This window comes from Hyperolius riggenbachi, chromosome 10, assembly GCF_040937935.1.
Source record: "Hyperolius riggenbachi isolate aHypRig1 chromosome 10, aHypRig1.pri, whole genome shotgun sequence".
NCBI lineage: Eukaryota > Metazoa > Chordata > Amphibia > Anura > Hyperoliidae > Hyperolius > Hyperolius riggenbachi.
Window position 1 is genome coordinate 43,278,626 of NC_090655.1, and position 17,223 is coordinate 43,295,848.

Below are 17,223 nucleotides of genomic sequence, written 5' to 3' on the forward strand. Positions count from 1 at the left end.
ACTGTTAGTAAACTAACTGCAGTTTGTGCTGATTCCTGCTACATCCAGTATGTACATTATAAGCTGTTACTCTGTCCCTTTTACTAATAGTAAACTAGCTGAAGTGTGTGTGTGTGTGTATCTCAGTACAGGCACAGCGTAACAGCTTTTACTGTACATAATGGAGGTAGCAGTTATCCGTGTACGCTGTGGCTAGTTTTCTATCTGTATAGACCTAGAGCAGTAATCTGCAAACTTGGCTCTCCAGCTGTTAAGGAACTACAAGTCCCACAATGCATTGCAGGAGTCTGACAGCCACATGATTCATAAAGGCAAACGCATTGTGGGACTTGTGGTTCCTTAACAGCTGGAGAGCCAAGTTTGCAGATCACTGACCTAGAGTAACAGCTAATACCATGCATACTGGAGCTACTAGAGATCAGCACACATCTCAGCCAGTTTACTAACAGCACAGGCACAGAGTAACAGCTTATACTGTACATACTGGAGGCAGAAGATATCGGCACACACTGCAGCTACATTACTATCAGTACAGGCACAGAGTAACAGCTAATACTGTACATGCTGGAGGCAGCAGATCTCGGCACACACTGCAGCTACATTACTATCAGTACAGGCACAGAGTAACAGCTTATACTGTACATACTGGAGGCAGCAGATATCGGCACACACTGCAGCTACATTACTATCAGTACAGGCACAGAGTAACAGCTAATGCTGGAGGTAGCAGGTGATTGTTTCAGTTGAAAATCTAGGCATGCACAGAGGTCTCCTCTCCTCCCCGTGTCTCTGGCCTCCAATGTAGTGATCCATCTGGTTGAATCACTGTTCCCCAGTGCCTGTTCAAAGGAAGTTCCCACAGTGAACAATGACTTTGTTCCCCTCCCCCCCTCCCTTTTGAACACGCTGGTTGGCCAATAGTAATTGTTCCAAAAGTTCTGCAGAATACAATCCATACAAATCATGGCAGTTGACTCATCGTTCTGTTGCGTACATAGCGTCAGCAAGGCATGAAAGGGTTCTTGGGGATGGACAATGTAACAGATGTAGTATTTGTAAATAAAAAAAAAATAAAAAATCCACTTTTATGATACACAGTATACCAACTCTATGTAGAGACTGTTAGTCAAAAGGGCTAGAAGTCATCAAATAGTTTCTTCTTGTATGATTAAAGCAAGGACTGGCCTGGACACATTGCAATAGTCCTATTAGGCACGACTCACTCGCCCGGCTTTTTGTAACAGCCCAAAATGCAGTTGTTTTATCACAGAGGTCAAAGCATAGCTCAGGTGTTTGCAGGTCAAACTCGTCTTCAAAGCAGTTTTCTTTTTTTGCGCAGAGGTGTCATTATGACTTCAGGCAAATTCCGGTGTTTGCAGGTAGCCAAAGTGTACCTAAGTCAGCGCTACAGGTTACTCATGTCCTGACAAGCACAGAAGAAAATGTGATGTATGAACATGTGGCATTGATTTTTGTTGCAGACAAGCTTGATGTCGGTGGGTAGGTTGTACATTGCTGCTGTATATACAATGCAAGTTGAGAAAACTTGAACTGAGAGGGATATGGATGCTGCTATTGTTGTCTCCTTTTGTCAGTTGTCTTGCCTGGCTGCTGATCTTGGCTGCTTGTCCTGCTGATCTTGGCTGGATGTGCAGCTAATATATTGGTTTCTCTTGATCCTCAGTCTAGCATGAACATCTGATGTTTACATTTGTTCAGGCTCAGACATACTGTACATTGTTAAAGGCATACGATTAGCACAAAAGTCAGGCAAGCGGCATTTGTAGAATTTTAAAAACTAAAGTAGGGCATCTTCACTCCTTTAAGTTCATGTTTCCTTCAAATCCAGTGATGGGCTATCCTAGCATACTGGTAAGGCTGTTGCCTTTGATGTGGGATTTAATCCCGTTGATAATGGTTCGAATCCCAGCTCAAGACTGTATGTATCCCAGATCAAGGCACTTTGAGTCCACCAGGAGAAAAAGCTTGATGTAAACGTTGTGTGTCTTGTCTTGTGTGATTGCAAAGCTTTGTGCATTTGATTGTTCTTCTTGGTGTGCGCAGATTCATAGATTTGTGGGTAAAGGTTTTTCCCTTTAACTTGACTGGAGTTCTCCTTTTAAAAGGGACGTATTGCCGTATTCACAAGTTGTTGAAATCCTACTTCATCATTCTACCTAAATGCTCTTCTTATCTCACTTAAAAGGCAACTGAAGTGAGAATAGGCAAGACAGGTATAACAGAGCCCCCCCCCCCCCCAAGTAAGGATACAATTAAAATCTGTTTAAAAGGGGGAAGTTGGTGGACTCGCCTCCCTCAGGTGTATAAGGACTGGACAATGAGATGTTACTATGAAATACAGTAACATTTATTAGGAGACTCCAAGCATGCAACGCGTTTCACGGGTCACTATCCCGCTTCATCCGGCAATAGGTTTGGAGAACACAGTGTAAGGTCTTTAGCATGGCCAAGCGCCTCTGTTAGCGCTATGCTAAAGACCTTACACTGTGTTCTCCAAACCTATTGCCTGATGAAGCAGGATAGTGACCCTTGAAACGCGTTGTGTACTTGGAGTCTCTCAAATGTTACTGTATTTCATAGTAACGTCTCATTGTCCGGTCCTTATACACCTGAGGGAAATGAGTCCACCACATTCTCCCTTTTTAAACAGATTTTAATTAATTTTATCCTTATTTGGCGCCTTTGTTATACCTGTCTTGCCTATTGATCTATTCCACCCTGAGTGGAGGGGTGCATCCCCATCTTTTTCCTGTCTACAGAGAGCGACTTTTTTATTACCTGAGTGGGGTCAGGTCAGAATTCTCCCCACCTGCCTTTCCAGTGGTTGCCTTTGTGGCAACCCATATTTGTGAATAGAATACCTATATTTCTATACCACACCAACTACTGTCTGACATACTACACCATGTTGGGCTCTCTGTTTCATTTTTGACTTTCTTAAACTGAAGTAAGAGGTATACGGAGGCTGCCATATTTATTTCCTTTTAAGCAATACCAGTTGCCTGGCAGCCCTGCTAATCTATTTAGCTGCAGTAGTGTCTGAATAACATTAGAAACAAGCATGCAGCTAATCTTTTCAGATTTGGCAACCATGTCAGAAACACCTGATCTGCTGTATGCTTGTTCAGGGTCTATGAATAAAAGTATTAGAGGTAAAGGATCAGTGTTCTAAAAAGTATCCCAAAATTGGGTGAGTTGGCTTATATTAGAGTCAAGTGGATGTGGGACCCCATATACAGTGCATGCATTGGAAGCATGCTTGTATCTATAGTTACCTCTCCTTGTTCCTGGCAGCCTTCTTCCTGGCTTCCTGTCCTTGCAGCGCAGTCTCCTTGTTCCGGGCGGCCATCTTCCTGTCTCCCTTGTAGCTCTGTACTCTCTCCTAAAGGTCCAGGCTTCACTATCATTTGAATGCAGTGAAGCATGGATGTCTAGCGGTGAGTACAGGGCTGCAATTGAGACAGGAAGATGGCCGCCCGGAATGAGCAGACTATGAAGCCTGGATCTCTAGTGGTGAGTACAGGGCTGCAAGGGAGACAAGAAGATGGCTGCTCGAAACGAGGAGTAGTAACCAGGGATGGGCTCACAATTAAAATTCCTAATTAAAATAAACCTTAATTGTCGCAGCTGTGTGGCTGGATGATAAGGGGTTGTTTACCCATAATTCTGCCATCCTGCCTGCGCTCCAAATTGCTTGCACGCGTCCTATTGGACGTATTGCAAGCCTCACCACGGCGCACTTCCTGCTTGAGCGACTGTCTCTCTTTGGGAACCCAACTCCTCTGTCCCTCTTTTCCAGGGTCGTGGAGTCGGAGTCGTGGAGTTGGGCAATTTTGGGTGCCTGGAGTCGGAGTCGGGAAAAAATGCACCGACTCCGACTCCTAATGAATTTGTAACTGTAATCAAAATAGAAAATATGATAAAATGTTCTATTTCTCAGATAATAGTCATTAAAAATAATGTATATATACAGTATATATACAGTAATAGCTGTGCTTAGTCCACAAAAATGAAATAAACCAATCAAAATTAGTTACTTGTGCTGCTTCAATAAAGCAGTCACCGTATTTTTAAGGTACATATCTGATTGTGACTGTATATATGATGTGTACACAGGAATCTCTTATATATACTAAATAACATCTATGCTGTAAGAATAAAGCCTGATGTGTAGCTGTGTCACTAATAGAGATGGTCAATGAGATGGAAATAATTCTGCATTGATGCTGATTTATGCAAATGTATGCACTCCCTTTGCTGATGAAATCAAATAATTTGATATGTTGTTAAAATTTGGTTTGGTGACTACAAATTAAAGGGTACCTGAGACGGATGAAAAGTAAAGTTTTATACATACCTGGGGCTTCCTCCAGCCCCTTTCAGGCTAATCAGTCCCTCGCTGTCCTCCACCACCCGGATCTTCTGCTATGAGTCCTGGTAATTCAGCCAGTCAGCGCTGTCCGGCCGCATGCCGCTCCCACAGCCAGGAACATTCTGCACCTGCGCAATAGTGCTGCACAGGTGTAGTATGCTCCTGGCGGCGGAGTGTGTGCATGCGCACTACGCCCGACTGGCTCAAGTACCTGGACTCATAGCAGAAGATCCAGGTGGTGGAGGAGGACAGCGAGGGACTGATTATCCTGAAGGCGGCTGGAGGAATCCCCAGGTATGTATAAAACTTTAATTTCATCTGTCTCAGGTTTACTTTGTTACACAGTAGTACTATACTCTACATATGCACTCCCCACAGAGCTGCAGGGAATCCACTGAGAATGCTGTGCACATTGAACACAGAGGTGTTGTCTGTTTACAATCTCCTCATTCCCCTGCAGAGTACCTGCACATCACTCTTACATGTACCCACACTTACATTGCCTAGGTCCTGATAGATGTTCTTTGTTCCGGTTTGTACCTTTTACAAGTACTCTTACCAAGGACTAGTTTTAGTCTAAAGGGAATAAATATAGTAGTCTACATATCCTTCTCACTTCAGTTGTCTTGTAAAATTCCTAAGCTTTGGCAGTTAAGAGACGAATTTCATGTTACATACTTTTAATCAAAAAAATTGTAATATGCAAATTAGAGGAGTCGGAGTCGGAGTCAGTGGAATCCTAAACTGAGGAGTCTGAGTCGGAGTCGGTGGATTTTTGGACCGACTCCACAGCCCTGCTCTTTTCTCCTCATTTGTCCCTCTTGCAGGACTGATGTACAGATTTATGTAAATGTGTATTTTTCTACTGAAAGATATGTTTAATCAACTTTAAACTTAATTGCCATCCTTTAAATTGATCTATTTCTTATTCTCAAATTCAAATTTTCGGCATGTCCCTCGCTGCAACTCCGCGGTGAGCCGTTCGCCTGTGAAGGTCCCCGGAGGTGACTTCAGGCCGACCTGGAGGTTGGCTTGTACTGCGCCTGCGCGAGCGGCGCTGACAATCAGCTCCATGTGAACTGGAGCGTACTGCGCAGTCGCAGTACAGGCCGACCTCCGGGGACCGGGAAGCTTCACAGGCGAACTGCTCCCCATGGAGCTGCAGCGAGGGACTTGCTGGGAGCTTGGGGCTGGACGAAGCCCCGGGTAAGTAGCACTTATTGTTCTTAAAGCCCCCTCATGACTCCTTTAAGTGTCCCTCTTTTTCATCTCAAAAAGCAAGAAGTTTTAAATCAGGATGATACCATTTATTGGCTAACTACAAATGAATAAGAATAAACAAGCTTTCGGCCTTGCAGCCTTCGTCAGGTTTATATCCTGTTAGTTTGCAAGCTGGTGGTACAGACAGCTTATATACATGCAACATCAAAAAGGGAAAACAGATATTTTTTTCAAGCATAAATACATCATTAAGATGCCTTAATACAAACAGACCATCTAAATGGGGTAAGATAAGGATCCTTGTTTACTTTATTGCTCACAGACCTGGTATTAGGATTGACCCAGAGGTATCGTAAATTCTTAGTTCACAAGTTCAGCTAGGGTGGCTGAGACAGTTCATATATCATCAATCTCATACCAATATAGAAAGTTGTTGTCCTTATTCAGACCCTTCTGCACAGCTTTGAAACAATTTATAAATTTTGTTTCTGCTATTAATCGGTCATTTGACGTTTTGAAGCCGCCCTTCAGGGCAGTGACACGAAGATCATCCATGCTGTGTCCGTTGGACCGAAAGTGTGTAGCAACTGGGAGTCCAGATTTGGTATCATTAATAGTGTGCCTGTGTCCATTCATACGTTTGCGCAGAGTTTGTCCAGTTTCTCCCACGTACATAACATTGGGGCATTTAGCACACATGATCAGATATACCAGATTGGTGGACCCACAAGAAAATTTACCTTGTATTCTGTACTCCTGTTGTGAACCTGGTATCGTTACCCTGTCAGTGGAGTAAATGTGTCTGCAGGTCCCACATATTTTTTGTCGGCAGGGTGATGTTCCGTTTTGTTGAGGCCTATTCAAAGAGCTCCTGACAATCATCTGTTTTAGATTGTGTGGTTGCCGATATGACAAGAGTGGAGGTTTAGGGAATATCGATATTCCCTAAACCTCCCCTCTTGTCATATCGGCAACCACACAATCTAAAACAGATGATTGTCAGGAGCTCTTTGAATAGGCCTCAACAAAACGGAACATCACCCTGCCGACAAAAAATATGTGGGACCTGCAGACACATTTACTCCACTGACAGGGTAACGATACCAGGTTCACAACAGGAGTACAGAATACAAGGTAAATTTTCTTGTGGGTCCACCAATCTGGTATATCTGATCATGTGTGCTAAATGCCCCAATGTTATGTACGTGGGAGAAACTGGACAAACTCTGCGCAAACGTATGAATGGACACAGGCACACTATTAATGATACCAAATCTGGACTCCCAGTTGCTACACACTTTCGGTCCAACGGACACAGCATGGATGATCTTCGTGTCACTGCCCTGAAGGGCGGCTTCAAAACGTCAAATGACCGATTAATAGCAGAAACAAAATTTATAAATTGTTTCAAAGCTGTGCAGAAGGGTTTGAATAAGGACAACAACTTTCTATGTTGGTATGAGATTGATGATATATGAACTGTCTCAGCCACCCTAGCTGAACTTGTGAACTAAGAATTTACGATACCTCTGGGTCAATCCTAATACCAGGTCTGTGAGCAATAAAGTAAACAAGGATCCTTATCTTACCCCATTTAGATGGTCTGTTTGTATTAAGGCATCTTAATGATGTATTTATGCTTGAAAAAAATATCTGTTTTCCCTTTTTAATGTTGCATGTATATAAGCTGTCTGTACCACCAGCTTGCAAACTAACAGGATATAAACCTGACGAAGGCTGCAAGGCCGAAAGCTTGTTTATTCTTATTCATTTGTAGTTAGCCAATAAATGGTATCATCCTGATTTAAAACTTCTTGCTTTTACTGATGGCTAACACGGTACAATACCCTACTGCTCATCTCAAAAAGTTAGAGCTATGCAAATCTAGTATGTATATAGGTTAACATTTTATTTATTTATTTTTAAGTGTGAATACCAGAGCCGGGACAAGGTCCTCCAGCACCCAAGGCTGAGACACCAAAGTGCGCCCCTCCATCCCTGCCACCCAGCCATCACACACTGATTGCTATTAGACTAAGAGGCGCCACAGGGCCCACAACCTCCCCAACACCTTAATATCTAGTTATCTGGCTTGCAGTCACTGCCATGTATCCCCTTTTCTTATTTCTTTCTGCTTCAAACACAATTAGGAATGACAGCTGAATGTATTTTGCGCCCCCTCCTACACTGCACCCTGAGGCTAGAGCCTCTCCAGCCTATGCCTCGGCCCGGCCCTGGTGAATACTCTCAGATCTGCTACTGCCCATTTGCTGCTGTTAATCCTTACTTGCTTAAAAAAATGGAGTTTGGATTTTTTTTTCTTTCTTCCATTTGTGGCAGGGAAGTACTTATTAGCTAAAACAATGTGAAGGGAGGATGTGAACAAGTGACCTTTCAGTTTATGAGAAGTGCAGTGTAAGTGACAGGTGCACTTTGTCAGTGAATTCTTTGGTGCCAGCCTTGAATTCATATAATAAACAATTGGCCATTTATTTTGGCAGCTGATTTTCTATTTTTTCTTTTTTAGTCAGAGATGATCACATCTGTCCCCTTGTGACTGATGTTAGTAAATGCTGAGATCTGTGCATTTTACATAACCCGCTCGCCTGCATCGTCTGGTTATAGAGCCTCCAGCTGTGTCCGGCCACATGAATGGAAGGGGACAGTTTACGCGGCTGCGCTTCTCTACATGTCACTTACAAGTACCTTTCCCTGCTGTTGCTATGGTTATACACACTCTATAAACAGTCTGTATTCTTCTCCTCATCCCAGCCATGCAGTGTTTGCTCTGGGATTGTCAGCCATTCAGTGATGCAACAGATTTATGTTTATGAGTGTAACAAAGGTGTAGCCATGAGGTATGCAGAGGAAACCAGATAAGAGGTGCCATAAGAGGCTTTTGCTTTACTGGGCAAAACTGCAGTTTCAGCCAATCCCTTCCTGGTTATCAAGGTGTTGCCGTAATGCGGGGATCAGTTTATCCTGATCAGAATAGTAAAAGGCTTTCCATCTCTCTGATGACTTATGATTAACTTGATGTCACTGGTAATGTTTCCATTTCCTGTGGCAACGACACAATTATGGCAAATCTGGGGCAGGACTATACGATGTGGCATGTATTACATGGGGTACAACTGTGCCAATAACACCATTATGGGTGTTTGAGGTTTAGCAACATAGTTACCTTAAACTGCAGTATAGTAAAATGATCGCAAGATGTCACTGTGTGTAAAATGCCATGGTGATCTTTATGGGATTGTTGTTTCCTGTAGTCACTATTTCTAAGTAAGCTGCATTTCCTGATGTGGTGTATGTTTCTGCATGTTTTTCTTCAGTAACTAGTTCTAACTTGTCATACTGGATGCCTATCTGCGTGTACAGAACACTCTGCTCCATCAATGGGAAATATGGGGCTGGGCTATATATTACGGCCTTTTGTGCAGTTGGGTTATGGCGGGGTGTTTGAGTACCGCCCAGCTGTAACACAGATTTTGTTTAAGCTGAGACTTTTTTTCCTCCAGGAGTTTAGGGAAATGTCTGTTTATGTCTTGGCTAAAGACTGTTACTTTGGTTATAAATAAGTAGTTGCAGATTAAGTAGCATTTTCCTCCACATTCCAAAGCATCCTGTTATTCATCACATTGGCTTGTCCGCCTTTTTGTGTCTGTGAAGGGGAGAAGATTGCCTGATGATAAAATACACTCTTTCATCTGTAGTTGGGGTGTGCGGTAGCAAGGAAATAACAGCACTCAACTGGGAAAATCCAATCAAGTTGGTCATGGTTCCTCTGAGTAGGGACATGCCAGGTAGTTGGAGAAGGGCAATACACACATCCAATCTGGAAGCTGCCATATGTATTTCCCTTTGAACAATGAAACTTGCCCGGATGTCCTGCTAATGCCACACTTGAAGTAACCTCTCTGAACTTTTTTGCAAATATAAACCTATTCAGCAATTGTGAGGCTCCCAAATACAGCAATAACCCCCCCCCCCCCACACACACACACCAATGACAAATGAACAAATGCAGCAACCAATAGCTTTCCAATAGCAAATGCTATAGCATTGGCCCCCAAATGACAAGTGCAGCCTAAATAAAATTGTGCTCTTCTTCTTTTTAGATTTAAATGGTTGTTAGAGGCTTTGATTGCCCTAATTCCGTGACCTGCCGTCCACAGAGCAGGCAGATGAGTACTGCTGTAATTTGCAGTAGCAATGAGAAAACAAAAGCTTTCATCAGCAGGGGGTAAGGAGATAGGACACCGTACTTCAAACAGTTTAGAGAGTGACTCTCTAAACTGTTTGAAGTACGGTGTCCTATCTCCTTACCCCCTGCTGATGAAAGCTTTTGTTTTCTCATTGTAATCAAGCGTGACGCTTGATTACATTCACACCTTCCCCTGGATAAATAAGGGCAGAGGGAAGGGGAGGAGGGGAAATGGCAGAACCCACAGCTATTGGAAACCAGGGCAAACTACAGGAAAAAAAACTGTTTGGATCCCCTTAAAGTATACCCGGGGTGACATGTGACATGATGAGATAGACGTGTGTATGCACAGTGCCTAGCACACAAATAACTATGCTGTGTTCTTTTTTTTTTTTTTTTTTTTTTTTTTTTTCTCTGCCTGAAAGTTAAACATCAGGTATGTAAGTGGCAGTTCCTGTCTGAGTCAGGACTGAGTCAGACTACAGTGTGAACCTCACTGATGAGGATGAGGAATTGCAACTATAAAACACTTTCCTAGCAGAAAATGGCTTCTGAGAGCAGGAAAGAGATAAAAGGGTCATTAGTTCATAGATTTTAGCTCTGGCATATTTCAAGGAATGTGTTATTGAGCAAAAACCAATAAGACAGTAAAAACGTAAAAAGTAGATTTAAAGGGGAACTGAAGAGAGAGGTATATGGAGGCTCAAATCAAGAAGAAAGAAGAAAACAACATCTGGGCACCTTCCGTCCAGGAGCGCAGCGTGACCAAGCGTCTAGTGAGACGCGAAACGGCCGTCGCAAGCCCCGACTGGCACCCGGTACCCCCACCTCCAACTCACCACCACCATCACATTGATGTAGAGCTGACAGCGCCAATGGTATGTGACCTGTGATGACCAATAAACACTGCCACGTATTTAAGAACGGAAGGTGCCCGGATGTTTTTTTCTTCTTGATTTGAACTGACAGTCTCTTCTCGATTTGTGATCCGAGGAGCACACGTCTGAGCAGGTGGATTCAACTTGAATCATTCAAGGTCACCGGAGGAAGGGTGAGAGAAAAATTTGTTTGCTTTTTGTCAATCACACGCTTCTGCAGCCTGTTTAGGAGGGAGTGCCACTCAACATATCTAGGTCTCGCATAGTAACAGGTATATGGAGGCTGCCATGTTTATTTCCTTTGAATCAATACCAGTTGCCTGGCAGCCCTGCTGATCTTTATTTTATTATTGTTAGCTCGGAAGGGCTTCCCTGCCATTGGTTGGCATTAGATACAGCCATCTGACCACTGGTAGCCAATGGGAATCGAGATTTCCCGGCGTGAGTGTTTGCTTGAGGAAATATGTTTAAATATTTAAGTTTGCACCGTAAAGCAGGGTTATGGATGTGTGTGTACTAAGGATGGTGTATGTCCTTTCTTATAGCCAGATATTTGACTATAGGGGTTGTTAGAGATAACATGGGATTTGATGGGGCCCTTCTGAGATTGGTTTATGTTTTACTGACAGGGATTTAGACCAATTACGAATCAGAGTTTGAAGGGAGGGAATAAGGACAGACCCCACCCCCACCCCATGTGACTCCAGGTCAGTATAAAAGAAGTGTCAGCCGGCCATGTTGTTTAGGTTACTGTCATAGGCCTATACGCTATGTTACCAAATATTATGCTTTGATTTTAATGACTTTGGCCTCAATTCACTAAGCTTATCTCCTGTCTTTAATAACTCTTCTAGAGTTATCACCATGGTGATAAGGCATGTAGTATTCTGGAAACATTTTACCTCAGGCAAACCTAAAGTTAACTCTTCTGTCTTTGGAGTTATTTTAAGGATTGAAGAGTTAACTTAGAGTTAAAGACAGGCTGTTTATTAAAGGACTTACGAGGCCAAATATCAAAAATTTGGTCATTACCTGTTTGATATTAGAATCCATAGGTGATTTCCTCTGCTCCCTCTGTCCCATTCCGCCTCCAATGCATTTTTTACATAGCCCCCAGGCTGCGACCCGACCCCACAGCACGGGTCGTCTCGTATGCCACAATCAAGATGGCCGCCGCCAAGATCCGCGCCTGCGCAGTACGCATGGCGGAGAGTGCGGCTGCGCAGCTCTCCGCCCTCGCCATGAGCGCGCCCGCTGCCACGCTAGGAGGACGCTGACATCGAGTACGCGGCTGGGCGAGGGCGGAGAGCTGCGCAGCCGCACTCTCCGCCATGCGTACTGCGCAGGCGCGGATCTTGGCGGCGGCCATCTTGATTGTGGCATACGAGACGACCCGTGCTGTGGGGTCGGGTCGCAGCCTGGGGGCTATGTAAAAAATGCATTGGAGGCGGAAAGGGACAGAGGGAGCAGAGGATATCACCTATGGATTCTAATATCAAACAGGTAATGACCAAAATTTCGATATTTGGCCTCGTAAGTCCTTTAACTGCGTGTGAAAATAACTACAGAAGAGGTAAATTAACTACAGAGGAGGTAAATTAACTACAGAAGAGGTAACTTATGGAATGAAGAGATAAAATAACTCTCTCACTGTGTGGAGGTAAGTTATCTCTTGCCTTATTATCTCCAGCATGATCTTCGTGAATTGAGGCCTTAGTATTACACCCTAGCACTGTATGCACTCTATGCACTGCACTTTTTTCCCTTGAAAAAGCTTCCATCTGGAAGTGAAACATGTCGGGTAGTTTAGTTATGGTGGGGGGTCTGTGTAAATAGTTGTTAATAGTTTATTTTGAAGTTGAAGTAGGGGCGTTCTACTCCATATGTACCTAACTACTGTATCAACTTCTTGAAGTAACTTAATTTACAGTAACCAAAATCGATTATTTTAGATGTTATAAATAAATGTTAAGTTTTTTTTATCCCCTGGTTAGGGAATATATTTGTGATCAGCCCTGCTAATCCTCTGCCTCTAATGCTATTAGCCATAGCCCCTGAACAAGCATGCAGCAGATCAGGTGTTTCAGACTTTAAAGTCAGATCTGACAAGACTAGCTGCATGCTTATGTCTGGTGTTATTCAGATACTACTGCAGAGAAAGAGACCAGCAGGGCTGACAGGCAACTGGTATTGATTAAAAGGAAATATATATGGCCGCCTCCGTATACCTCTTACTTCAGTTACCCTTTAAATATAAAATAAAACTGTGGAATAACTTTAAAAAGTCATCTTAGGAGAATGAGGGTAGATAGAATTGTTTATTGCATTTGTTTATTTTCACCTCGGGTGTTCTCAGCAGAAAGAAGTAAATGGATGGCTGCTGTTTTCAGGAGTTTTCCTGAAAATAGAAGAATGTGTACCAGCTTCAATTGGTTTACATTTAAAAGCTAAATCTATTCAAATAGCATGGCTGGTGACTACGAGACTATTTTGTGATCTTCCCAAAAGATGCCACCATTTTCTGGGTACCCACCCAGATGTCATGCTCTGACATTACTTTATCTGGCAAGCTCTAAAAGTCGTAAGGGAACTTTTTCTGAACTTTTGCCCTTCTGCCCCTCTGTCCATGCGAGCGCTACGCAGTCTTCCGTGTGAGGGAAATGGTGTGGTGTAATGGAAATAAGGGATCATTATAGGAATACATATTGGTCTCGGACCAGCAGCCAGTCAAGTGTGCATGGGAAAGTATGCAGATTGTTCTACATTAGTCAGAATTGAATAAACACAACATTCTAAGATAAAATTTATGTTTTGGGAAAGATGATCGTTTTGCACTGTAAAACACTGCTTTAAATCAAAATTAATTTCATTTTCATGATTTTTGTTGAAGTATAACATCGGTATTTAAGCTGCGTTTGCAACTCTCTTCATATAATAGTAGCATAAAGTTACTTTTTCAAGAAATAATTGCTGGTTAGAATTGACAGCAGACATGTCTCAGAGTGAGTCAGTAGCTTATTTGGTATGGAATTGCTGGGATTTGTCCACTATGGATCTATACATAAACTTTTGTGGTCCTGTCTTACTTAAGTAATACGGTATTTGATGGCTTGTGTGTGCTTTTATATAAAACTTCTAATTGTGAATTCTAACTGTCTGTAGTTGCAGTAATGTGTTAGTTACCATGGCAACCGAGTTCAGCTTGGTGTTATGCAGAATGTTTGTATCTGTCTTATTGGCACAGAAGTACACACATTACTATTCTATGCCTTTCCTTCTTGATTGGTCTTATGCATTCAACGATGTTTGATCATTGCTTACTACTTTAAATTCTGTATTCCCTATGTATCCAGGGTCTTACACTCTTGGGTCTCCTAACTTTCTGATTGGCTATTTAGGGGTTCCACTGACACCCTCTCCTCCTCTCGCCCACTTGCAGTTGGAGTACCCCAAGGTTTAGTTCTTGGGCCCATTCTCTTCTCTATAACTATGGTCCAAGAGCTAGTGTATTTGTTTCTTATGTAGTATTTTGTCTCACTGTGTATTCTCTTTACTACCGTTGTTTGCATGATGTAACTCTCTCTATACTTGCATTTTGCCACTGTAATTGTAAAGCACTACATCCCTTTTTATCCTTAGGCCTGGGACCCACTACGGGCCCTTTGAGGCAATCGTGGAAGTGCCACATTTTTACTGCGATTCCTGGAGCAATCGCAATTTGACTACTGTAGCCACTGATGTTATTGCTTCAGGATCCCGCCTAAAATGCTGCAAGCATCGCTTTGCCATCACAAAGTGCATACAGTGCTGCTGGTAGGACCACCCCCATAGAGATCCACTGGCCTAGTGCTTTGCTGATCGGCAGGCCTTACAGATTTTGCTGGATTTACTGTTATGACATTCATTCTACAGGGAAAAGGGATCTTCATATGCTTAGGGATGCTGGCTAGTGCATATGCATAATTGCATGTAATCACTCCAACCTCCATGACAGCTGAGACCTAGGCAAAACAGTTTCCCATTTAATTTTTCAGAGCTTTAGATAAGGTGGCCTGGGTAATACTGAAGTAAACATGGATATGTCTGTGTAATACAGCTAGTTAAATACTTACTATACGAGACGGTTTGATAAGGATTTTTTTTTCTTAAAGTGGACATTCGATTAAAAAGAAAAAAAAAACCTCCAAGGCTTTTGCTGTCAGAAGACCATGTAAACAGTCACGCCTAGGTTCAGTGGAATTAAAATTTACCATAGGGTCAGCTTGACCTCATGTGAAACGATGCAGAGGCAGCATTGTTCAACGCTATTATACATTATAAACTAGACAAACTGATCTTCCTAAAGATAAAATAACTACGCTGGGAGTTCCCACTTGTTCCTATAATTGAGGAACATTTCCATGCCCCATGCAGACAATGGATCTGATTAGTTTCCTTGATTCACTACATGTAGTATTGTTTTTAAATTGTTAAAATCAAATCAGAGCTCTACAAATGGAACAACCAATTTAACAACAGTTTGAACCTTTAACAACAACTTTATAAAGGGCTTCTTGGGCATGTGACATTGAGGTTGATTTACAAAGCAACAGTATGCTGTAACGACAGGGGAGCAGCAACTGTGACTTCAGGGTAGCCCAGAGCGCCAAGGGAGGCCCAAACTACTACTTCCTTCCCTCTGACAAAGGTCTATACTTCAGATCAGGTGTTTTTGCGGCTACACTTGTTATGGGTGTGAAGATTACGATGCCCACACTTGTTTTATGACCCTTGTGAGCTGGGCTTCCAGGCTGAGGGTCACTAGGAGTTACGGCAAGGGGAACAGCGCCACTGGTTGTAACATATAGATTACATATATATGTACAGTAACTGTTTACACGCATAAAGTGTACATAATGTGAAATAGATGCGCCCAGTTTAACCTACCTGGGGCTTCTTCCAGCATCCTGCAGTCTTTTTGGTCTCTCGCCGCTGTTCTGCTATGTTCCATCCAGCAGCTGTGCCCCTTCAAAAGTTGGCCAACTGAGCTAGTCATGGGCTACTGGGCATGCCCGGCCTCCTTCACACGTGCCCCTTTTGCCAGGAGCAGTTGCAGTTTTTATGAATTGCGCAAGCGCAGAACTCTCGCGGCCACAGGATTGGGATTGAGAAGGCACGCAGCCCAGGGTCACGCATGCAGCTTTGGGAGGGGACAGCTGCTGAATGAAACAGAGTGAAATGATGGCGAGGAACCAGAAGGACTATAGAGGGCTGTCACTACTCTCCATATTGAAAATTAGGTGACTACTGACTAGACCTTGAAGCTAGCTTACTAAAAGGAAAAACTGTTCTACGATCCAGTCACTGGATAGTGTAATAGTTAAGGGCTCTGCCTCTGACACAGGCGACCAGGGTTCAAATCTCTCAGTAGGAGACCTTGGGCACGACTCCCTAACACTGCTACTGCCTATAGAGCGCGCCCTTGTGGCTGCAGCTCAAGCATTTTGAGTCCACCAGGTGAAAAGCACACTATAAATGTTATTTATCTTGTAAGGTAAACTGGGCACATTGCTTTCATGTTAGGTTTCCTAAAGAAAAACGTCTCAGATTTTTTTTTCTGAAATTGTATTCTAACTTTTCATTGTCTTTTTATTTTAAGGGTTGACTCCAAGATCTGGTCACCTCTTGTAGCAGAAGAAGGCAAAGCACATCCATATAAAATGAATCTGGCCTCCGCCCCCCAGGTAAATAATGAGATGACTACATTTATATTACTGTTTGTGTGTAGATTTTCTGCAGACTTCTTGTATAAGATTTTTAGCAGAGTATGAGATGGGCAGTCGCCTGTAGGGGTCGGATTAGCTGTACAGTAAAGGAACACTGTAATGAAAACCTGTGCAATTTTTAAATGCATTTGTACATGTACAAATAGAATGTACCGTACTGTATATTTGACCCAGACTCAATTGTACTGTAAATGGCTTATTTCCTGTGCAGCTGTCTCTTGCAAGTAGGTAGTATTTTGTCTTACAGCTCTGAACCACATACCAACTAGTCCATGTACTTATGGGGAATCTCAGGCTTTCCTTCATTTCCCTTGATGGCAGTGGCACAGTCTACCTGGCAGATTATTGGCATGTCAGTGGGGAGGCTGTCTGGCATCTCCACATAAGTCTTTGTCAGGAAGCTTTTTTTCTTCTTTTTTTTGGGGGGGGGGGGGGGGGGGGAAGCAAGGGAAACGTGAAAAATGGAATTGTATCAATCATATACACATATGTAATACATGGTATAAATGAGGAAGATGATGACGTTAGAATTCATAAAACAAACTGTCCCTCATAATCTAATCTCCCTAGCACAATCTAGGGCCAAAGGTCACCTTACAGTATATTTTGGAGATGTGGCAGGAAGCCAGCGTGCTATAATATTCAGTTTGTAAAGGATTCTGGGATTTCTAATGAAGGCACCTTCTCTTAAGTCTTGTACACACACTAAATAATCTGATTCCCCTGGAAATGTCTTGTAGATGTTCTCCCCCAGTTATT

General features: G+C 42.9%; 1 protein-coding gene across 1 annotated transcript in view; it reads left to right on the forward strand.

Moving 5' to 3' along the window:
• Positions 1–17,223, forward strand: part of PDLIM1 (PDZ and LIM domain 1) — a 99,398-nt gene that overhangs the window by 48,866 nt on the left and 33,309 nt on the right. Inside the window, exon 3 of the mRNA XM_068259408.1 lies at positions 16,338–16,422. Within this exon, the coding sequence (XP_068115509.1) occupies positions 16,338–16,422 (85 nt within the window). The remainder of the gene's footprint in view (positions 1–16,337; positions 16,423–17,223) is intronic.